Consider the following 24,378-nt stretch of genomic DNA (forward strand, 5'->3'; position numbering starts at 1 on the left):
GTGGGATCCTACAGCTTTGGCTTCTGAAAATATTTCTGGTTCTGGGTTGTTGGCTAAACTCTTATAAGAGCCCCCTATGTCCCAGTGGGAAGACTCTCTGCCGCTATGAGCTGAGCAGTAGCCACATACTTTGGCTACTCTGCCTCTGGATGCTTCCACTTGTGCCTTCTGGAGTTTTCACCTAGGATCTGCCATTGACAATAGCCCTTGGGCAGTTTTCCAAATCAGATGAGGTTGTGCTCCCTCACCTGCCAAGAGGAAGTGATACCAACTCCCCGCTGTCATGGAAACGGGAGAGAAGGGTGAAAAAGAAGAAAAGAGGAAGAAAGGGAAGAAGGGAAAGAGAGTAGGTGAGATTACACATCCCCAAAGAGAGGATGTGGGTCCCGGAGGACTCTAATGAGAGAGATAGGGGCTAGGCTGCTCAGGCAGGACAAGCCCTCTGTATCTAGTTGGTTTAAGCTGATCATTTAGTCAGTAAGTATTTACTGAGGCCCCAGCTAGGAAGATAAAACCAACAAAGGCCTCTGTTGTTAGGGAGCTCCTACCAGGAACTAATCTTTGGCCTGAAAGGTACAATTCACATTTATCCACAGTGTTGCCACACCGTGACACCCATGGGCCAACCTCTTCATCTACTGCCCAGCTAACAATGTGATGCCTGCCCCCTGCTGGCTGGAGTATACTCCTAGACTGAGCAAATGACTGGCTCTGTGAGCTGAGACTGGCTCTCTGAGTGGCCTAGGAGAACAGGGTGAATAGGAAGGCACATTGATGGGGAGGGGGGTACTCGTTAGTAGCCACGGCCCACAACAGGTGCAACTGTGAGCTTTATTAATGGTCCTTCTATAGAAGCTGCCCAGCCAGTCTCAGGGAAACTGCAGAGAGCCGTTTCCTTCCTTCTTCATGTGGGCGGAGCCCAGGGACACTTGGGTGGCATGTCGGTGACCTCAGTGCTCCAGGCTTAGCTGCACTGCACGCCTGCATCCTCGCTGTGCTGGCAGTTGTGGCTGCCCCAGCTACTCTTGTTGCAGCTCCATAGAGTCACCTCTGACCCTGTGCAAGCAACATCATCTAGCCAGATCTTCCCAGAACCTAGAGGAGCAAGGGGGAAGAGAAGACAGGATTGGAGTCAGGGTTGCATCTGGAGGTTTCTGCCTGGGCTGCACTGTGGGGTCTCTCATATCTACTCAGACGAATATGCTGAAGGTTAGTGTGGCGTCTTAGAAGGACTCTGATTTCTCTCTATTCTTTATCTTTGAGTAAAAGCCTTATCCAAATATGTATCTTTTTAAATTGTTGTTGGCAGTACTGTGGCTTGAACTTGGCCTTACATTTGCTAGGCAAGTTCTCTACCACTTGACCCACCTTCCTAGCCTTTTTTCATTATTTTAGTTTGTTTTTTTGGATACAGTCTGCATAAATTTTGTCCATGTTGGCCTTGAACCCCGATCTCTGCCTCCTGGATAGTTGGAATTACAGGTATGCACTCCCACACCTGGTTCCTATCCAAATATTTAACACTTAATCCACACTCTAGAAAAGGTTCCTGCCTGCTAGCTCACTGTTGTCCTATCTTCCTTTTTCTCCCCTGAGATCCCTACACCTCTCCCAGCTCTTCCTCTGATATAATTGAAAGCAGGTTATTTGATTATAGTTATATACCAATGTCTTTACTTGAGTAAAACATGCACTTGAGTGTCTTTTTGAGTCCAACTAGATCTCAATTCAAGAAAAAAATGTGTTTTGGAGTGGGTAAGGGAGTGGGCATCTGGGGGTGGAGGCTCTTATGACTGGGGAAAGGGGCCCAGTTTGAGATTTAAGTCTTTTGCTGGTTGAAAGGGAGAAGAAAGGGACAAATATAAATTGAGCTTTAGCACTTCTGCATATCTTCCCCAAATTGATATTAAATAATTAATTAATTTTTGTTTTTTGATAGTGGTTGGGTTCGAACTCAGGGTTTCAAGTTAGCTACGCAGGATTTCTATTGTTTAAGCCATGCTTCCAACTCTCAGATTGAGTCTGGTAAGTCCATGCTGAAATTTCTTTTCTTTTTCTTTCCTCTAGTCTTTAACGGTGATCCCAGCCAAGATGACCAGGCAGCCCAGGGCTTTAGACTCTGGTCTGCCCTCTGTCTTTTCCTCCTGTGGAAACCAATCCTGTCCCCAACCAGTCAACACCCTTGACCCCGGATAGAGACTGACCCCGGCCAGAATGAAGCCAGACCACCCAGAGCCCTGTGAGGTCTTCACTGTCACTGCTGGTGACAAGATGACATCTTTCCCCTGGGATGACCAAGCTGAAAAGACTCAGCCCAGAGCCTAGAGCTACAGAATTTTTCGGTTGCTTGAATCAATCCTTTTTTTTTAACCCTAGCCATACCTGCTACCAAAGGGTGTCAACCCACCACCTCGGTACTTCCAGGGAAGAGGTCTTAGGGGGGTTCTAGCCACTTACCACCTCCAAAATTGGACAGGGCCACGCCCCTGTTGAATCCCAGCATGCGGCAGAAGACAGTGGCATCTGAATTATCCCAGCCATCGTCACAGATCGTCCCCCAGACATTGTTATAGTAAACTTCAGCTCGGCCTCGATTATAACTGCCCACAATCCTGGCATATGCCAAAGATGTTCCTACACAAGAACACATGTGAGGGATAGATGAGAAAAACCCAGGTGACGGCTGGTGCCCATCCTTCTTGCTTAGTTTCTAGTTTCTGCAGCTATAGAAAAGGCGGCTTCCAGCTCACCTGTCATGCCTGTATGAATCCCATTGGCTGATTGACACCAACACAACCTGACTGCAGCCTAATACATTTGGGCCTGTGAGCACCATTCAACAGGAGCCAAGGGCTCTGTGTGCATCTGGTCTTGCAGTTCCCATTGAGCATAACTTGCTGGGTGTGTTGTGGAGAGCAAAGAGGTGAAAACAGGGAAGGGAGGAAAGCAGGAAAGAGTGGTAGAAGAGATGAAGAGAGGAAGGGAAGGGGTGGAGGGAGAAAGGAAAGGAGGGAGTGAAAAAGGAAGGGAAGGGAGAAAGGAGGTGGGAGATAGAAGGGAGGCTATTGCCCTTAGACTGTGCCATGGGCATACTTGGTTTTTGTTTGTCAGTCTTGGGGCTTGAAATCTGGGCCTGGGCACTGTCCCTGCACTCTTCAGTTCAAGGCGAGTGCTCTACTACTTGAGCCACAGCACCACTTCTGGTTTTCTAGTGGTTTATTGGAGATAAGAGTCTCACAGACTTTCCTGCCCGGGCTAGCTTTGAACTGTGATCCTCAGATCTCAGCCTCCTGAGTAGCTAGGATTACAGATGTGAGCTACTGATGCCCGGCTGGGCATGCTTGTTTAAGACAGGAGTCCAGTGCTTTTCCCAAAGGTGAGGAACTGCTTTGGGAACTAAGCTCTCCCCCCTACCCCAACACTCTAACTTTTCCAAAATAGAATTGGCTCTAAAGTGCAAATGAAAAGAAACAGAAATGTTCCTTACCTGCTTGACCTTTTTCTCCTTTTTCTCCTTGCTGCCCAGAAGATCCTGCAGTGAGGAGAAAACCCACACAATTTGAGAGAAAACCATCCATGGCCTGATCACCCTCCTTTGCCCTCAGGAGCAGGAAGATGGAGGGATGAGAGGTCAAGCATATCTACTGCAGCTCTGCCTGACACTTGGCATTACAGGAAATGAATGTCCCTTGGTCTAGGCCTGCAGCTTTCTGCTGGTTACTTTGGAGATGGTGTCTCATGGATTTTTCTGCCTGGGCTGGCTTTGAACTGTGATCCTCCAGATCTCTTGAGTAACTAGGATGACAGGCATAAGCTACCAATGCCTGACTTCATGAGGGATAGTTGCCAGCTCAGCAACATGGTATAAGATAGGACATCTTAATGGAAAGATCAAGTGTGTTGCGGATATTGCCTGGAGGGGGGACGGCGGGGCACGGATGAAGGTGTGCTCTTCCTTGTTCATGCTGTCTTCCGTGCTCTTGATCATCTCTGGCAAATAACAACTGAAGAAGCAAATTCCCACCTGTTTGGATTTCTGGACACCCTCTCCCGTAAAACACAGCCTGTCTCCAGAGAAATACATGCCCAAAACCTTACCTTTCTGTCCGGGGTCTCCCTTCTGGCCGGCTGGTCCAGGTGCTCCTTTGGGGCCTTGTAATCCAAGCCTTCCCATTTCTCCCTTGATGCCCATAGGGCCTAAGAAGAAAAAGTCCAACCCATATATATCAATATGTGTGCTCTGCTTGCTTTTATTTTTGTCAGTTGTGGGGCTTGAATTCAGGGCCTGGGTGCTGTCTTCCTGAGCTCTTCTGCTCAAGGCTAGCAATCTACCACTTTGAGCCACAGTGCTACTTCTGGTGTTATGGTGATTAATTGGAGGTAAAAATCTCCTGGACTTGCCTGGCTGGCTGGCTTTGAACCAAATCCTCAGGTCTCAGCTTCTTGAGAGCTAGAAGGGCCTTGCTGGTTATTGAGTGACTGACCCACAACTACCAGATCCCGCAGGGTGGGTTGTTCAAACACCCAACCAGTATCTTCCATCCATCCTGGGGCAGTTTTGGTTTCCCAACTCCCACATTAATACTTATTGCAATTTTGCAGGTGGAAATGGCCAACAGAGCTCCAGGAATTGCTTATCCTTAGCAGATTAATTTTGTGGAAGTTCTAGCTATTCTGGAAGAATTTACTAGAATATTGGTAGGCCTCCATATCTCTTTTAGTAAACTCAAGTTGCGGAATATACAGGTCATGTGGAAGCAAAATTGCTCTAGAAACTTGTTTTAGCACTTAATGTGGTTAAAATGCAGTTTGAGTGTGTCCCACAGGGTTTGTATATTGGGAGCTTGATTTGATCTTCAGTGTGGTGAGGTGGAAAGGGATGGGGGCCTTGGAGAAGAGGAGCCTAGTGGGAAGTCCTGAGGCTGCCTGGGGCACTGCGCTGCCTGTGGAGGTAGGGAAGGGACCTCAGCCTCTGGCTTCCTCTGGTGATGTGATCTCTCCTTTCTTATGTGTATTCTCACCATTGTGGTGCCATTCACCACCAGCTTTCACCATGGCTGATCAGAAGCCAGCACAATGCCCTTGAATTCTCAGAACCACTGAACTCAATCACCTCTTTGCTTAATAAAATGGCCTACCTCCAGTGTTTCATGACAGTAATAAATATGGTTTAAAATAGTGAAGTTCAGGCTGGACTGTTTGAGAAGATAGAAATGCTGCATAGTAAGTGCTAAGCTTAGGGCTGAAGAGTCTAGGATGGGAACAATAGAAATAATAATAGTGATGATGATGATGATGATGATGATGATGATGAAGAAGTCCTAGGGAGAAATAGCAGGAGAAGGAGAGTAGGGGCTTGTGGGCATGAGAAGAAGGGCAGAGATGGGGATATCCACCTCCATGGAAGGACACAGCCAAATCACCACTTACAGCTTCAGCAATCCTGACATCTTTATTCAGCCTTTGCCACCCCCATTCCTAGCTTGAATCCTCCGTTCCTTGGGAAGTGAGTTCCTGTCATCCTCCAATTTTCTAGGGAAGATTAGAGGCTTGGACCACAGAGCCCCGGAGTCTCAGCCTAACTTTAGGAGGAAGGTCACTGCTGCGTTCTCAAAGTCAACAGCCAGGCACGCAGGCCTCCCCGTCATCATTCTGAGAAATTAAAATGAAGCCAGTCCTTTACCTGGGACTCCCGATTCTCCTTTTGTTCCCTTCTGTCCTTGGACTCCTATGATCAAAACAAAGAAAAGGGGGAGAAGATAATAAAACTTCAATATTAGACACTTTTAATCGTAGACACCCTCTACCTTTTGTGTGATTAATGCAGATGGAAAGGTACATTGGTTCTCCGTGGTTGTTTAAAACTCTTCAGAAGAGCATAAAAGGAGACAGGTTGCAGAAAAAGGGAGGCAGGCATGCTGGAATCAAATAGCACTGTGTTGGATAAAAGTCTGGGGCACACAGACCCCAGACTCAGAGGCTGGCCTCTCTGCCTCCCAGGAACCTGCAATAGAGTCTAAATCCAATTCCCTTGCTTGCTGTTGTATTTAATCAAGAGATAGTTATTGAGGAAAAATGAGGGATGTTATATAAATAAACTTCATCAGATTTCAGAAAAGATCATAGAGGGGACTTAATAGCCACTAGTGGCTTTGGAGTAGATGTTCCACAAGTATTTCTTGGGCTACAGTCCCTAGCATCCTACTAAAACATTAAAAATTATAATTTGCTCTCTGAGCAACACCATGGCCTGTCAATTTTAAGGCTCATGTTTTTTGTTGTTTTTGATTTTTTTTTTGCTGGTCCTGGGGCTTGAACTCAGAGCCTAAGTGCATCTTTGAGCTTCTTTTGTTCAAGCCTAGCACTCTACCATGTGAGCCACAGCTCTACTTCTGGCTTTTTGGTGGTTAATTGGAGATACGAGTCTCATCAACTTTCCTCTCCAGGCTGGCTTTGAATTGTAATCCTTAGACCTCAGCCTCCTGAGTAACTAGGATTATAGGCCACTGGGCCCAGCTTCTTTCACAGTCTTCTAAAAGAGCAAAAGCTGGAAAAGCTGGGTTTGGGGGACTGCATAGAAGCTTGTTCTACCAGGTGAGAGAATGTAACATTAGAGAAAGTTTTGCTGAGAATAGCTTTTTACTTAGTGAAGTGTGGAGTTCGTGTCTCCAGTAGAATGAATGAAATTATCTTTTCTTCTGTCAATGGAGAGGCCTCTCCTCCCTCATGAGACACAAAGAGATAATTGGTCCTAAATGAGTTGGAATGTGGCCAATTGACAGAGGTTTGGAAACTGAGCCAGGATCCACCCATCAGTCCCTTGTTGGTTGAGTCAGGATAGGGCAAGGGCAACCTTGATCTCTTTTGGATTATACTCTATTATTTATATCTATCTATCTATCTAATTGTAAAGATACTGTGCAGAGGGGTTACAGTTACATGAATAAGGTCATGAGTACATTTCCTATCAAGCATTGTTACCCCCTCCTTTGTTTTTCTGCTACCATGCCTTCCCTCCTCACCTCCCCCCTCCTCCCTCTGACCCCCGTTGTAAAGTTTGTTTTCAACGTAGTGTCTTGTACATCTCATTGTTATAATAGGTTAACTTGTACCATTATTTCAGCATTTTGTTATTTCCCTTCCCCATCCCAAATTAGAAAAATGTGTATACAAGATGCAGGGCACCAGAATCAAATACAGTGAAAACAGGGGTTATACATAAGGGAAGAACATACCAAAGAAAAAAAAAATCACATAGTATATTATAAGTACATTAAAAACAACTGTAAGAAAGATAAAACCTCTTGTGTCCCTATCTTGGGGTTCATTTTGCTTAATCTCATCTTTTTTGGGGGGGGTCTGGTCATGGGGCCTGAACTCTGGGCCTGGGCGCTGTCCCTCAGCTCTTCAGCTCAAGGCTAGCGCTCTACCACTTGAGCCACAGCGCCACTTCCGGCTTTTTTCTTTTTTGCTTATGTGGTGCTGAGGAATCGAACCCAGGGCCTCATGCATGCAAGGCAAGCGCTCTACCACTGAGCCACCTTCCCAGCCCAAGCCTCATCTTATATGATCATATGTACATAGCTTTTGACCTTTTCTGCTTGTCCTAGACATATACTAGTTATTGTAGACAAGGGAAACCATGGGACCTATTTTTCTTTGGGCCTGGCTTACTTTGCTTGATATAATTTTTCCAAGTCTTTCCATTTCCTAACAAATGTGGCAGTGCCATTCTTTCCTTTTTAAAAAAATATGTTTTTTTATTGTAAAATACTGTACAGAAGGGTTACAGCTACACGAGTAAGGTAATGAATACATTTCCTATCAAGCATTGTTGCCTCCTTCTTTGTTTTTCCCCTACCATCCCTTCCTTCCCCACCTCCCTTACTACTCCCCCCCCCCACACCAAAGTTGTACAATTTGGTTTCAACATAGTGTCTTGTACATCTCAAAATGAACCCCAAGATAGGGACATAAATGTTTTTTTTTTCTTTCTTGCTATTGTTTTTAATGTATTTATAATATACTATGTGATTTTTTGTTTCTTTGGAATGTTCCTCCCCCATGGTATAACCCCTGCTTTCACTGTATTTGATTCTGGTGCCCTGCATCTTGTATATACACTTTTCTAATTTGGGGAGGGGAAGAGAAAAAACAAAATGCTTAAGTAGGGATACAGGTTGATGGTGTCATTCTTTCTGATGGATGCATAGTAACAACAACCACCTGATTAATAAGTGGACTAAAGTCTTAAAGACTTCTCTGAAGAAGAAATAAAAACGGCCAATAGACACATGAAGAAATGCTCAACTTCTCTGGCCATAAAAGAAATGCAAATCAAAACAACATTGAGATTCCACCTTACCCCAGTTAGAATGGCTATAATCAAGAAATTTAGCTGGGCGCTAGTGGCTCATGCCTGTAATCCTAGTCACCCAGGATGCTAAGATCTGAGGATCATGGTTCAAAGCCAGCCTGGACAGGAAAGTCCATGAGACTCTCATCTCTAATAAACCACCAGAAAACCAGAAGTGGCGCTGTGGCTCAGATGGTAGAGCACTAGTCTTGAGCTGAATAGTGCAGGGACAGTGTCCAAGCCCAGAGTTCAAGCCCCATGACCGAACAAAAAAAAAGAAAGAAATCTAATAACAACAGATGCTGGAGGGGATGTGTCCAAAAGTGAACTCTACTTCATTGTTGCTGGGAGTGTAAACTTGTTTAACCACTTTGGAAAGCAGTATGTAGGTTCCTCAAAAGACTACATATAGAGAACTCCTAGGACCCAGGAATCCCACTTTTGGGCATTTACCAAAATGATCACAAACAAGCCTATATTAAAGCTACCAGCACAAGTCCGTTTATCACAGCATTATTCACCATAGCTAAGATATGGAACCAACCCAGATGCCCCTCAGTAGATGAATGGATCAAAAAATGTGGTATATTATATATTATATATATATATTTATATTACATATTTATACTTATATATATTTAGATATATAAATATATATATTCTATTATTCTATACAACAAAATATTGTTATTTTATACAACAAAATATTGAAATGCATGATTTTAGACTTTGGTTTTGGGATGAGCTCCCAAATCCAGTTTTCACTGAGAGCCAGTGGGCCAAGGGTTTTTCCCATAAGCCTTTGTTTCTTTGGCTACAAAGTAGAGAGAATGAACTCACATGTGGAGGAAGGAATGAAGACCATGGGAGCCAAGTCCTGAGCACAGTGCTTGGGCTAGAGGCAGTGGTAATGATAAAAGAACCTCTCATCCTTTATAATTAATGCACAATAATGAAATCTAACTGTCATTAGGTGAAGTCAACACAAAGTAATTTCTCTGTTTTCATCCTAATCATCTAGAGTGTCTCTTGAGAGATTAATTCTTTTATTTACAAAATGGGAAATGTATCCATTTGGAAACCCGGCTGGCTATATCCAAACTGGGCAATCACCATGGTAACTTTAGTTTGGGGAATACCGATGTGTGACATGAATGGGTGGATGCAATCTTCTGTGATGGGGAGATCTGGCTCTCCCCCATCTCCCAAACCATCCAGAAACCTTCAAATGTCATCTTTCCAAAAATTCATTAGCTTATGATCCCAGCAGAGTCATGGCTTTATGGGAATCCCCTCTTGAGAGGTCCTGATAGACTACCTGTGTCCCGTGGACCAATTGCTCTTTGATAAACACAAGCCATTTGGTGGGTGGTATATTTGATTTTACATCATCTGATTTTATGTTTGTCCTAAATTTAAATATGTAATTTGTCAAGGGAAGGGATGACATTGTCCAAAAAGAAATGCACTCATTACCTGACATATAACTATAATCCCTTTATAATAACAATAACCATAAGTATATAACCATATAAGTATATAGGAGTGACTCCTAAAATTGGACTAGCTGATACCTATCACTTGTTAACAGGGAGCTCCAAACAAGTTCTCAATAGATATTCACAGACTTGGAGATCTGCACACTATGGTGGAAAAATTGGTGTGGAGTCTGAGGAAGTTGCTAAGAACCATTAAAGGGCTGAGAACTTTATAGTTCCTCCTGTGTCAGAGGAAAGCTATCACTCCTTCTGTTTCAAACTTTTCTGAACTGGGACAGAGGGAGAAGGTTTTGCCTGCCATAGTCCCTTGATCTAGGTAGCCATAAAGGAAGACTGTCCTGGCAGTGTGGAGTGGGTAAGATCCAAGCTTTGAGTCAGCTCAGCCTAGATTCCAACCTTAGATGCATGCCATGTGGGCAGTTTGACTTTTGACAGCTTCTTAGAAAGCATCACTAACCACTGGGTTGTCATGAAAACTAGCTGCTCCAGGAAGCCACGACTCTAGGCAAACCTAGGAAGGCCCAGAGGTCAAGGCTTTGCCAGGAAGCAGTGATGAATGAATGAATGAACAAATGAATGAGTTCGTCAACTATTTAATCAGCTTGAACTGTGAACGGTCAGCCCTGGTATGTGTCTGTAGCCCAGCCCAAGAGTAAAGATACCCAGCCTATCTGTCATAGCATGACCATGCACTCTGGCAAAAGAAGGGGTACATACAGATCCAAAGATGTCCTCAGAAGACACAGCTCTATCATCAGCCTGCCCTCCCACAGTACGCCACCTGCAGGTGGCTTTTCAAATGTAAGGAAGCCATTCTCTGGAGAGTTCTTACTCTCAAGTGCCTACAGTGTGTCTCCTGCACCAGCCCATAGAGGGAGGGGCATCATGGGGGCTCAGTGTGCAACACAGAAGCCTGGAATTTCTAGATAAAGTGAACAAAATGTATGAGGACAGACTTAGAGACAAAATGAGCATGGTAACTTTATCAGTAGAGCACTCGGTGCTATGGCATATAACCTAGATTAAATGCATGATTGTTCTTCGTAACCTGGACTCCACTGACACAACAGTATGTAGCTTAGACTAAGTCAATGTATACCATCCTCCAAGAGCTCCCTCAGTGTGCCCATGCTTCTGGCCTGCCCAGCCCTTCAAGAGATTCTGCCTAGAAGAGTTTGGGCTGGCAATACTGAAATCAACAGAGTGGTAAGGAAACGGTACATAGATGGGAGGCAGGGCCTGCTCTCCTCCTTGATACTGGCGATTGGGCCAAGATAGTCAAGGCTCTCCAGGAACTCTAAGTGGAGAAAGAACAGCCCAAGGGCTCTAAGTTCAAGGAATTATGGGAGAAGAAACTATGCTCTTTAATTAGGGAGCTCCACAGAAAATCTTCTGCTTTCTTCTATGGGCTTTTGGAAGATGTACCTCCTTCCTGTACATCCAGATCTCAATCAAACTGCCCTCCCCCACCTACCCATGCCCTGTTACCTGTGTCTCCTTTGCTTCCTTTCAAGCCTGCAGCTCCTGGACTCCCGGGACTCCCTGGTGGTCCTACAACAGACACCATAGAAGCATAAGCGCTAGACTGGACAGCTGTTGGAACACCCCACCCCAAAAAAAGGATGCAGGACCTCACCTCTTGGCCCAATAAGGCCAGTGCTGCCAGGCTCACCCTTGGCACCCAAGGGTCCCATTGCACCAGGGGTACCTGGAACACCTGGTACTCCAGGTAATCCTGAAAGTTAAATGGAGATGTCAGGGCTGGAGGTGGGCAGCAGGGCTGCCCAGTCCCATTCCCATACTCTTGTTCTTAGCAGGGAGTACTGTGTCTTCTAGCACCCTCTGGGCACCTCTGTACCTTTCACACAAACTGGCTCCATTCGTGGGGTCAGTGAAATGTGGTACTGTGTACAGGTTAGGAACTGTTGAATGTCCATCTTCATATCCTGTTCCCAAAGTGTTTGCAAAGTTGGGGGGAGGTCTAAGGGGAGGTCTACCAAGGTCTACCCTTGGCTGGCCACCCTGTGTCTTCTAGGAGAGGCTGCTCTAGTACCAGTAGCTCATGTCTGCAATCCTAGCTACTCAGAAGGCTAAAATCTGAGGTTGAGAACTGAGATTTGTTTTTGTTTTGGGGGGGAGGGTCCGGTCGTGGGGCCTGAACTCTGGGCCTGGGTGCTGTCTCTCAGCTCTTCAGCTCAAGGCTAGCACTCTACCACGTGAGCCACAGCGCCACTTCCGGCTTTTTGTCTTTTTGCTTATGTGGTGCTGAGGAATCGAACCCAGGGCCTCATGCATGCAAGGCAAGCGCTCTACCACTGAGCCACCTTCCCAGCCCGAGAATTGAGATTTGAAGCCAGCCCAGGGAGAAACACCCACAAGACTCTTTTCTCCAATTAATCAGCAAAACAAAAACAACAACAAACAAAACAAAGCAAAACTGCACGTGGAGGTGTGGCTGAAGTAGTAGAGCTCCAGCCTTGAGTGAAAAACCTAAGGGAGAGCTGGAGGCCCTGAGTTCGAGCCCTAGCACTTGTGCATGTGTGCATGTGCATGTGTGTGTGCACACACACACAATGGTGAAGTCAGGTGTCCCAATTACTCTTGCCAAGGACAGTAGCCACTGGAATGATGCCCAGACTCCCTCTGTTCTTACCCCGATCACCTTTGGCTCCAGGAAATCCAGTCAAACCTACAATGAAGAAGGACTGTTAGCAATGTTTTCTTTGGGCTCAGCCTGCCTGAGAAAAGGGGCATGTCCACAGGTGAGTGGTTCCAATGGCATGGCCTCTTACCTGCTGGGCCAGGCATCCCCGAGTCGCCTTTACTCCCCTGGACTCCAGGAGGACCCATCACCCCTGCATCTCCCTTCATGCCTCTGTCCCCTTTGCTTCCTGAAAAATTAAAAACCAAACCAAACCAAACAAAACGGGGAGTCAGAGTCAGGCATGCGAGTGGGACTACCCAGCTGGGGGACCCACTCAATTAGACATTTTGCTTTGTACCCACTCAATTAGACATTTTGCTTTGTACCCAAATTCTAACTAAGACTCCTTGAGCTCCTATTTGGTGCCCAGAGACGTCAGATCCAAGCCCTGCCTTCCTGAAGACAAGAAATAAACTCAGAACAAACTAGCCAGGCAACAGGGCATGAATGATAGTCAGTAGAAGGTCTTGTAGCCAGGCTCCCAGGACCCCAGTCAATGTCCTGGTGCTTTCAGGCAAGACTACAGCTCAACACTTTTTGGCTCATTTTATTGGCAACAGTCTGGGAATTATTTTTCAAAGACTTCCAACGTGAAATCTGAGTATTCTAGAAAGCTAATCCCAAGTGCTAAGACTAGCAAAGGGCATTGGTGTAGAGCAAAACACTGCAGCTGTGCATACTTCTGCCAGAGGTTTAGACACAGTCTTTCCTGGCACCCACAATTTCAAATTTTCCACTTGTCATCAGCATTCTGGGCTCATCTAGCCTGTCCTCTTCTGAGTCCTCTGTTGCTCCATCCTTCCCTCCCGCTAGTGCCTGGTGCATAGTAATGGAGTAAGCTCCACCAGGAACTGGCTGGCTCTGCTCTGCCCCCCAAGGTGTAGGATGGTTGAGGAATGGGCTTCAAGGCTCTCTCTGCCACCCATGCAGGATAGGCTCAGAAGCACTCCTCACCCTGAGCCTTGGGTATTTAGTGAGTTGTCAGCTGGGGGTAAGGGTTCCTCAGGCCTGGGATAGCCAATGTAGTATAGGGTGAAAGTCCTTACCCTGAAGCTACCCTTTTGATTCTCAAATAGATAAGTTGAGATAGAACTGTGTTAAAGGAATTTATGGCTCTATTCTATTATTCTGACAAAATGGTTCCAGAGAGGATATCAGCATGATGCCAGCCTTCTTTGCAGTGAATTAAGAACAGGGACACAGGGACCAAAGAAGAAAGAAAGCCAGGTTTTCTGGGCCAGTGCTTTGGGTGAAGTTGGTGTGGGGCTTGGGAGTCAGGCTCCTTAAATGGTCGGATTCTCTTGATGGGAGACCACATAGTAAGAAGGAATATTCTACCTGTGGGAAGGCAGAGCTGGGGAGGAGTAGGTTTCTGGAGTTCTACATACAGGCAGTTGCTGCTGTTAATCTTGAGCTGGAGGAATGAAAATAGCTCGAAGGGCTTGGAAATTCTCATTCCCAAGAAATGTTCAATGTTTGTGATGATGGATAACCTAAATACCTTGAGTTACTCATTACATAATGCATGTGTCTACTAAAATATCATACTGCACTCCATAAACATGCATGACATCTCGCTACTAAAATTAATCAACTTGAGCTGGGTGTTAGTGGCTCACACCTGTAATCCTAGCTACTCAGAAGCCTGGGATCTGAGGATTGCGCTTTGAAGCTAGTCTGGGTAGAAAAAAAACATGAGATTCTTATTTCCAATTAACCAGAAAAAAAGACAGACATGGAGGTGTGGCTCAAGTGGTAAAACACCAGCCTTGAGCCTAGGTCATAAGTTCAAGCCTCAGTACTACCTAGCTACCTAGGTAGTACACACACACACACACACACACACACACACACACACACTTTCACAAAGATCTATTTTTGCTAATATTCAATGTATCTATGTGAAAACAAAACTAGGAAAACTGAGGGAATGAGTGGTTTGGGAGAGAGAGGGTGGTCATGATGGAAGCTGTGACACTGATAAACATGCGTTGCACATGTTGAATTGAAACTCCTTTGCACAACTAATTACAGGCTCGTGCCTGTAATTCCAGCTACTCAGGAGGCTGAGACCTGAGGATTGAGGGTCAAAGCTAGCCTGGACAGAACTCTATAAGACTCTGATTTCCAGTTAAGCACCAACAAAAGCTGGAAGCGGAGCATGTGTAGCTCAAGTGGTAGAGTGCTAGCCTTAAACCAAAAAGTTCAGGGATAGTGCCCAGGCCTTGAGTTCAAGCCCTAAGACCTGCACAAACACACACACACACACACACACACACACACACACACACACACCCCATAATAATAAAATGATAACAAGAAAAACAATAATAATAACTGTTAAATTGAAGAAAATCAAATTGAAAAAGAGGTCCCATTGCTACTAAGCATAGGAAAGGCCATCATTGGCCGCTGAGGATGACTACTTGGAGCAGGGTCCAGATACTCACAGGCTACTGTGGAAAACCTTTTGCTTTTCTGCCAAGAGCCACTTGGGTATGTACAACATCACTCCAGGACCATATATAATTAACATCACAGGTAGATGTCCAGCTGGTGACTGTCAAGTATCACATGATTTCCATGCCATACACACCCGCAGGCCTGATGCCCCTCTCTCTGTGAGGACTGGGCACTCACCTCCTGGGGTGGTCTGAGGGTGCCTATTGATCAGTACCAGTAGGGTGAAGTTACAGCAGCTGTTCCCCTGCTGCCTGTGGTTCCTTCAGAATGACCTGGCCTGCTCCAGTATGGTGATAGCTCTCACCCTTGGTCAGGGTCAGCAGGACCTTTGCCAAGCAGGGCAGCATCACAAGGAGAGCGAGGACCAGCTCCCATGAACCCAGCAACCCAGCAACCCAGGAATCAAAGCTATTTCTGGTGTCAGAACTGTCTGCTCATGGCTGAGAGGTGGTGTGGAGGAAATTAGATTATCACCTGAACCTCACTGTGGTGGCATTTTCCATGGATGAGGGGGAGATCCGGGTCAACTCCAGCATCATGGGGGAAGGGGGTGACTCACTGCTCAACCCTGTTGCTCCTTAAGGAAGATAGAGTCACTATAGAAGAGGGAAGTTGGGGAGAGGTGGTCTGGGCTGGAGCCCTGCTTTCTGACTCCAGGAAGAGCTGTTTCCTCCTCTCTCCCGGCCCACTGTGCTTCCAGGCCTGAGTCTGGACGGGAAGAAGAGAGGCTGGAAGGCCAAGTATTGGCTCCTCCTGTGATGCTGCTGGGGTCACCTTGAGAAAGTGGGGTCCCCCTTTCTATCTACTGCAAGAGCGGCAGAAAGCCAGCTTTGGTGGATTCAAAGCAGCCTGCCTGATAGGAGGATCCCACTTCAGCCCTGCTAAGGAGGATTCTGGGACCCCTCCATCTGCCCACTGAGAATGGGGCTTGCCTGAGTGCTAAGTCATTCTTGTTTCCTTGCCTCACTGCAATTTGGCCCTTCTTAAACTAGCTCACTAGTCCTTATGCATGATCTAGAGCAAATCATTTCTCTCTCCCAAATGTCTTTCAAACATTCAAGGTCTCTGATCCAGAAGGCCAGCATTCCTGGTTTCTTACCAGGAGTGTGAAAATGGTTAACAATGACTCTTTTCAGTATGGTGTTACACCATCAACACACCATATATTCCATGCAGTTACTCCCCAGTATAGATGAGCAACTTTAGGCTCAGCAAGGTTAAGTTATTTGCCCAAGTTCACCTAGCTAGTGAGCCTTATTAGACCCAGATCTGTCTGACCTTAGGTCTGAAGTCTTTTGCTTTGCTATCTTAAAGAATCGCTACATCTATTACCTATAAAAGTTTTCATTTATTTACCATGCGGCAGACAGTTTGAAACATCTCTAGTCCTTACAACTGTCCTGCAAGGTATATATCATTTAATAGCTATTCCTGGAATTGAGTTGAAGAACTTAAAGCTTGGAAGGGTGAAGGAATGTGCCAGACCTTCAAGATCAGAATCATCTGGGCATTCAGAACAGACTTGTGGGCCCAACTTGCACCTCAAGCAAACACTCCAGTACTTCTTAGACACGGCACACAGTCCTAGAGCCCTGGTTTCAGACAGCATCTGTGGTGGAGGAGGGCCTCTGGCTGCCTGGTCCCCTACTAGAATGAGACTCCTTGCCCTTTTCTCCTCTTTCTCTCTGAGGTCTGAGCAGAGCCCGAGTCTCCTGCTGGTCATGGGGTGTGCCAGAGTAGAGCTATTCTCCCTCATACTACAGTTCTACCTCCTCACCAGGAAGGATGGAGACATGCTTGCTTCCCTGAGGTGTCTATAGGTGGAGTCTAGGCCTGGGGCCAGGTGCCAGCCCTTCCAGCCTCCACATGTATTAGGACAGTTCTGATGAGCACACTCACCTGGGAGTCCCATGTCACCTTTGACTCCCTGAGCTCCAGCTTCCCCCTTGGAGCCCACGAGACCCCTGTCGCCTTTGCTGCCCTTCTCGCCTTGGAGTCCCTGGGTGCCTGAAAAGAGAAAGTGGTTGAGGTGAGCTGTAACCATCCCCCCTGGGAGAGGGGAGGTTGGAGGGGAGGGAGGGGCCCCTCAGGGGATGTATTGGTACATCTCCTCCATGGTGATGATGAGGTAGCTGAAGATTCAGAAGAAGACAGTGGGAAGAGCGAGGGCCTGGTGGTGGAGGGGGTTGGGGGGAATGGAGAGAACACTCAGACCTTGTCTCGTGGTCCTCAGCAGAGGTGCAAGAGTTACCTGCAGCTCCTTGCTTCCCTGGTGCACCCATGGGTCCTTGGGGGCCTATGGAGAAGGAAGGAAGTGTCACTGTGGTTTGGGCTTCTCCCTGAGATGAAAGCCCCACACCCATGCATGCACACGTCCAGGCATGTGTTCACACACATCATTGTGTACATGCTTGCATGCACGCACAAATGCATGAATGAGCACATATAGCCGTGTCCCTGGTGGTTCCAGGCAGTTTGCACTCCAGCAAACTCGTAGGAACACATCTCGAACATGGCCGAAGAGGAAAGGCTTCAGAACAAGGCAAGCAGGTTTGAATCCACAGGTCTGCCACCTGCAGATGGGATGACTTTGGAAAGTCTCCTACATCTCGATTCTCTCATCTGTGAGATGGGGCTGTGAGGACAGGTTCTTTGCAGGGATGTAGTAGTACTCCAGTGACCAGGATGAAAGTGGAATTGAGAAACACTAGTTCCCTCCAGGGTGGCTGAGAAGTGCCAGGCTAGCATACCAAGCATGGTCTGGAGCTGCTGTTGTCTGGATGGGAGAGGATGAGAGCTCCGTGGAGAGCCGGGCACTGAATGTGTGAAGGGAAATTGAGGCATCCAGGAGGGAGAGTGACAAAGGAGACAAGGCATGGGTGAAGGAAGCATTGGGGAAGGTCCTTTTAGAGGGGCTGAGTTTTTCCAGCTTTTCCTGATGAGCTCAGGGGAGCTCAGGGCTCACTCTCCCATGGCTCCACTGCAGCCACCACTGCCTGTCTTGGTCCCCTGAGGAGCAAGAGACACTCTAGGCTGGGTCTCCTTTAATAACTGGACCATCTTTTCAGTTGACCTCCTTGGCTGCAGCCTGGATTGCTCTGGAAGCCCTGGTCCCTTTCTCTCTAGGAGGAAATTGTAGAGCAGCCTTCTAGTTCCCACAGGCTGAGTATGTGTGCAGTGCATGTGGTGGGGGGGAGTGTGTGAGAGAATGCAAGCATCTACAAGGATTGTGCACATATGCATGAATATATGAGTGTGTATGTTGTGAGTATAAAAATGCAAGCATATAGCTCTGCAAGTATGTGTGAAATGAACATGTGATCATGTGTGTGAATGTATTTGTGCAAGCGACTGTGTGAGTGTATGAAGCCACATGGTTTTTCAAGTGGGGTGCGTGTGTGTGTGTGTGTGTGTGTGTGTGTGTGTGTGTGTGTGTGTGTGTGTGTGTGTGTAGATAGCTGTGCGTGTGCTTCACCACAACTTTTCTTTCCTTTTTCCTGTTGTTTCTTGTTTCCCTTTCCCCAGGAAAGCCCCTGCTAGATGTTCTTTGGATTCCATGTATTAAATTCCTTCCAAAAGTCCATTCCTGGAAGTCAATTTTGCCACTAACTAGTTTCCCCGGTATTTCCCTTCTGCCTCCTCAGCCTGGAGGCTTAATGTAGTGATTTGTTTGCCTCCTTTCCTTATAATCCACGGCCTCTGCTCCTGTTAAGGATGTCTTCCTGACTGTCTTTTTCTGAGGCTCAGCTCTGGGGAACTTGGTGTGAGCTCTGGAGAACACAGCGGACTGTGACTACTGCTCTCAGGTTTGGGTTTTCTTGACCAAACCATGGCTGGCCATGCGTATGATGAGTGAGCATTCCCAGGCTATGCCTGATAAATGGAACCTAGTACACTTGTAGCAATGAATCATCACTGGCTTTGAGTCATAATCTGGAAGTCAGGTATGGCTGCCCAGATCACAGAGCAGATATGTGGGATTCTTGAGTCCCTGCTGGACTAGGGAGCCTGACTTTCCATGGCAACTGACAAATTGCTTGCAGCCTTGGCCTTCCGGGCACAGAGGACAAGACTGGAGCGCCCACAGCCCTCCAACCTGGTCTGGCCAGGTGCCTTTGTCGGTACCACCTTCATACTGCAGCCCAGCCCTGGCACCTGAGCTGTGGGTTTCCCCTTTACTTCACAACTCACCCAGGCTTCATGCCAGCCACCTGCTCTCATTCAGCCCCATCTCATTCAGACTGTGGTGTGAGTCCATGTCCACAGCCTGTGGCTGTCAATAAGAAAGCTTGCTTCATGTCCCCAGGCCCAGCCAGTATCTACTCACCTGCCTCTCCCTTGATGCCTGGTGGGCCCTGGGGTCCTGGAAGACCTGTGTTGAGAGGGAGAGGTAATTCAGATCACTGTGTGGAGGGAACAGATAAAAGACTACATGGCCAGGAGACAGAGACCATATCTGGGGTTCCATCACGTCTCGCATTTCCCTTGGCTCCCTTCTCTGCAGGTTGCCCAAGAAGGCCAAGGATGCCAGGAATACCTGGGGCCCCCCTTGGACCTGGAAGATATAGGGAAGAGGAGCATGATACCCATCTGCCAACCAATAAGGTAAGGTGAGGTGATCACACTACTCATGCAATAATTCACTCAACAGACACCCTGAGCACTGAGCACAAGCTAACCTGAGTGGAAAGAACAGAAGAAAAGAAGACAAAACTCCTTCCTGTAAGAAGCACCAAGCCAGTTGGGAGCCTGTGGCTCCTACCTGTAATTTTAGCGACTCAAGAGGCTGAGATTTCAGAATTGAAGTTCAAAACCAGCCCTGGCAGAGAAATCAGTGAGACTTTTAGCTCCAATTAACCAGCAAAAGCCAGAAGTAGAAGTATGACTCAAGTCATAGAGCACCAGCCTTGAGTGAAAAAACCAAAAGATAATTTGAGGCTCTGAGTTCAAGGCCCAGGACTGGCGCACACACACACACACACACACACACACACACACACACACACACACACACACACACACACACACACACACACACACACACACACACACACACACACACACAGAGAAGGCAAGAAAAGAAAACGTATCAGAAAGATGATGTCTTCTGAGGAAGTCTGAATCAGAAACCCGGGTTCCAATACTAACACTGTATGTTAGGGAGGTGATCTTGAGCCTCAGCTTCCACATCAGTAAGCTGGGGTATCTGCCAACTAGGCAGGGCTGCCCTTCAAGCCCACCATGGAGACCTTCCATTAGAAACATGTGCCAAGAGCTCTGGATCAATGGGACCTGCAAGTCAGGAGCTTCCCTACCCTCTCCAAGACCTCTTGTGCAAATGGAACTTTCCCAAGTGTCACATCATTCTGGGTAGGTGTGGGTGCACCATGCTACAGGTTCCAGATCACCCAGGGGGTGGGCAGCAATGTTCTGAGAGGCTTGAGATGTGCTGAGGCCACACACTGGGAGTTGGGCAGGATTTGGAATCTCTTAGTAACAAAATCTGAGTCCTGGCAAAGCAGTCAGTGATGAGGCCCTCTGTGTGTTTCCTAGCTCAGAGCAGCATCTCTGTGTAGTTTGTGAGATCCAATATTGTTCCAGGAAAAGAACTGGAGAGTATAACCCCACATTTCTGTACAGGGCCCTGCTGGTAGCCTTCTGGAAAAATCATGGAGTTGACAACACGCTCCAGCTAGCCAGCTGGAAGACCTGGACCAGAGTCTTTTCTGGCCCAGCAGCTTCCTCATCTGTAATGCAGGTCCTCTTCAGGAGGAGAGGGGACCATGGAAATGATGGACATGCTGGAAGTAGGGCACCTGATGTACTTATTAGCCAAGATCACAAGGCCAGACCTAAAGACTTCCAGGGCCAGGGGATGGTCCATGCCTGCAGGGCTGGCCTTCCTACTGGGCAGAGGCTGGAGATTCCTGCTCCTGCCATTGCAGTGCTCATTTCTTGACTGTCTGGGCCCAGGCCCCAGAGGACCTTCCAGAATGACTCCTAAGGTCCTGCCTGTTGATGAGATGAGGCTCTCCTTGTTTCCTCTTAGGCAACTGAGGTTGTAGCTGCTCCTGCCTGGTTTTCTGACACTACTCCTTCACATGGGACTGCATCATCTCAAGCAAGACACTGTTCTCTGAGCCTCAGTTCCACATCTGTGAAATGGGAACAATAGCTCCATGATGTCAGTCAGCCAAGCATAGAGGAAGAGTGTCTGAGACTTTCTAGGGGGTCTCCACCCTCTATACCCCACCCTAGGCCTGTCTAGTCCTATCCAGCTTGGCCTTACATCCATTTCTGCTCCCTTGCTCTCAGGCTTTCGGCACTTCCTCCAGGAGCCTTTCCTGGCCTGGGGATGAGACTCTTCTACACCGTCTCACAGAGGGCTCTGGCTGTACTGCAGTCACCAGGGTTGTAACCACATCCTGCCCTGCCTTAAACAGGAAGATCAGAGGGCCAGGGACTTGTTGGTTTTCAAGTCTGTATTTCCAGTGCTGAGGGTGGGGAACCTCCTCACAGAGCCTTCATTCAGTACATGGGGTTTTATTGTTGTTTGCTTTGGTTTGTTTTGTTTTTGTAGGGTTCAAGGAAGTCCAGGACAGACAAGACAAGTATGTTCCACAATTCTCCTCTCTGCAGCTTGGCTGGGGTGGTGTCCAGTTCCTGCTCACCCCTGCCTGTGTCTGGGTGAAAGTTCTTCCCACAGTTGCCCCTGTCCAAGGCAAACCAGGACTGGAGAGTTCCACACTCAGCCCTCCTCTCATGCCCTCCTGTGTGTCTCCGGGAAGCATAGCCACAGAGCCTTTGAGGAGCTCTGACTAGGCTGGGCAAGCCATGAGGAATGGAGAGAGAGAGACATAGCCTCCCCAGATGGGGCAGGGCGGGGTGCGGCTCCAGAAAGGCAAGTGACCCCTGGGGAGGAGCCCAGACTTCCACAGCCCAAGCTCCCCACCCCTCCGCCCCAACCCCTTGCATCTCTTGTGCTCCTGGCTCTAGTTTCTGGGAAAAAGAGAACAAGAAGAGAGAAACTGAGGCAGGAGAAGTTAGAGACTGAGACAAGGAGGCAGAGATAGAGATTCTATATACAGAGCTGAGCCTGTGCTTCAGCAAACTCTGATTTGAGGCAACCTTGGCTTATAAATGCTCAGAAAAAGTGCCTGAGTATTGAATATGTACAGTCTCGTTTCTTGTCACTATTTCCTAAACAACACAGTGCAATAACAATTTACAGAGCATTTACATTGTCTTAGATATTATAAGTCATCTAGGGGTGACTTAAAATATACCAGAGGATGTATATGATTTTTATGCAAATGGCATGCCATCTTATACAAGGAAGAGCATTTGTCTATTTCTGCATTCATGGGGGTCCTGGAGCCAGTCTCTGAGGACTACAGAAAGGCTAGTATTCACAGAGAGATAAATACCATGCGTAGTCCTGCTCAGCACCCCAAAGACCAGGTCTGGGTCTGGATTGGAGCACTGAGCCTTGGGCAGGTGATGGGGTAGAAATTTAAGATGAAACTAAACCCATTGAGTTGAGAGGAGACATTGATTTTGGCAACAGAAGCTGCTGGAACAGCCCCTCCTTATGGGAGAGGAGCTAATGCTACTTAATTATTCCAGTAACAACAGGATCACAATAGCAACAGTAAATAATCATAACAGCCCTACTGAGTGCTGGCTCTGTGATAGGTCCAGGGTTAAGCCTATTATATTTAGTGGGAACCAATCCTCATCCCAGCATTACCTCATGTCACATGGCAGGATATACAGCGCAGAGACTTTAAGCAACTTGTTCAAGGTCACCTAGCTTATGAGAGACAGAGCCACGGTTTGTCCCTGGAGGGCCAGTCATCAAGTCCTTGCTCCCATCCTGTACAAAGCAGACTCAGAGTCCTGCCAGGCCACAAGGGCTGCCCAGGCCATGAACATATAGAACATCAAGGGACCAAAGGGTTCTGTCCCAAGAGTGTCAGGAATATTTTATTCTTGTGGTGAAGTTTTAACAGGGGTCTGAGGGAAGTGCACATGCACATGTGTGTGCCTGTGTGTGACCCAGCACACCTGTGGGCTGAGGGAGGAAGATGGCAAACAGGCGGCAGACCTTTGCTAGAGAGCAGTTGTGAGGAGCTTGGGCACATCATTTTTTCCCCATCCTGTGATGTGAGCCTAGCAATCACCATTATTTTCTACACAACCAAGTGGGTGACTGAAGTTCAGAGAAGTTAAACTACTGTCCCAAAGTCACATAGCTAGTAAGAATCAAGCCTGAGCTTAGATCTCAGATCAGCCTGACAATGCAATCTATTTGTTTACAATCTCTTTCTCTCTCTCACATATACACATATATACACCTGTGTACATACACACACTTTCCCATCGTTACCACCATCTGGGAGAGATGAGCCATGCACCCTGGGAAGAGAGAGCAGCACCCACAATTAGCACTGAAATCGTGGGAGATAAGGAAAAAGGTTCTTTCCTGAGAGCTGGGACATCTAGAACAGTGGGAGAGGAATGGTGCACTTGTAGTGGCCTGGGAATAGAAGTTTAGATAGGTAGAGGAAGAAGGGAGACATTTCAGGCAGGAAGGACGGCAGAGGCCTAGCACTTGGAATCAAAGTGTGGTTAAAAGGCCAAAGGGTGATCTAACCCAGGAGACCACTGAAAGTGATCTGGAGCCTGGCTAACCAGGGTCTCAGAATGGCACAGCCCACAAAGCCCTGGAAGGAGGATTTGGGGAAGGAATAGAATGGATCAGAGAGAAACTTGACCTACCTGGAGAGCCTGGTTCACCTTTGATCCGGAATAGCTCTGTTGAGGCAAGAAGAGAGTTGCAGGCTCAACTGTGGGACCCTTGCATCCTCAGACAGCTCCTGGGCTCTGCATTCAAAATCTGAGCACCCCTTCCCATATGAAGAGAAGAAGCTTTGGCCAGGCTAGGAGGCTTTGGACCACAGGAGCCAAACACTGAGTGTGTTAGGAGACAACCCTTAAAGAAACCAGATGTTCACATATGACTAACAGTCTGCTCCCAGGAATGGAAGTTCCCCAGGCCCGAAGTTCAGATGTTCTGTGTACCTATGGCATTGTCCTCCACCAACTGGAAGAGACTCCAGGAATTACAGAAGGAATAGAATCTGCCTGTTGGTCAAAACAGATCCTCACCCCTCTAGGACAGGAGAGACACAGGTGGTGCTTGAGCCAGGCTCCGTCCATCTGCCCACAGCTGTAGCCAGAGCTCACATCCCAGCTCAGCCTTCATCATTGCTCCCTGAAAGGCTGCAGGCTCTGGGAACATTTGCCATCCAGAACCCTGTGTCCTAGATTTAGTCATGGGCTCACTCTCTCAA

General features: G+C 47.3%; 1 protein-coding gene and 1 long non-coding RNA gene across 2 annotated transcripts in view; one reads left to right on the top strand and one right to left on the bottom strand.

Annotated features, from left to right (window-relative positions):
- Positions 1-811: 811 nt before the first annotated feature.
- The window catches only part of Marco (macrophage receptor with collagenous structure), a 40,659-nt gene continuing 17,092 nt past the window's right edge, over positions 812-24,378 (bottom strand). The window contains exons 4-16 of the mRNA XM_042685282.1: positions 23,804-23,839; positions 19,350-19,394; positions 17,274-17,318; positions 16,922-17,029; positions 12,648-12,746; positions 12,509-12,544; positions 11,492-11,590; positions 11,344-11,406; positions 5,684-5,728; positions 4,099-4,197; positions 3,488-3,532; positions 2,458-2,634; positions 812-1,095 (exon numbers count right to left, since the gene is read on the bottom strand). Of these exons, the coding sequence (XP_042541216.1) occupies positions 965-1,095; positions 2,458-2,634; positions 3,488-3,532; positions 4,099-4,197; positions 5,684-5,728; positions 11,344-11,406; positions 11,492-11,590; positions 12,509-12,544; positions 12,648-12,746; positions 16,922-17,029; positions 17,274-17,318; positions 19,350-19,394; positions 23,804-23,839 (1,028 nt within the window). The 3' untranslated portion in view covers positions 812-964. The remainder of the gene's footprint in view (positions 1,096-2,457; positions 2,635-3,487; positions 3,533-4,098; positions 4,198-5,683; positions 5,729-11,343; positions 11,407-11,491; positions 11,591-12,508; positions 12,545-12,647; positions 12,747-16,921; positions 17,030-17,273; positions 17,319-19,349; positions 19,395-23,803; positions 23,840-24,378) is intronic.
- LOC122112464 lies at positions 19,348-23,863 on the top strand. The gene is made up of 3 exons (XR_006148204.1): positions 19,348-19,396; positions 21,902-21,907; positions 23,812-23,863. It is a non-coding gene; the product is annotated as an uncharacterized LOC122112464 (long non-coding RNA).

The sequence above is a fragment of the Dipodomys spectabilis genome, unplaced genomic scaffold, assembly GCF_019054845.1.
Source record: "Dipodomys spectabilis isolate Male_0828 unplaced genomic scaffold, ASM1905484v1 ptg000094l, whole genome shotgun sequence".
Classification (NCBI taxonomy): Eukaryota; Metazoa; Chordata; class Mammalia; order Rodentia; family Heteromyidae; genus Dipodomys; species Dipodomys spectabilis.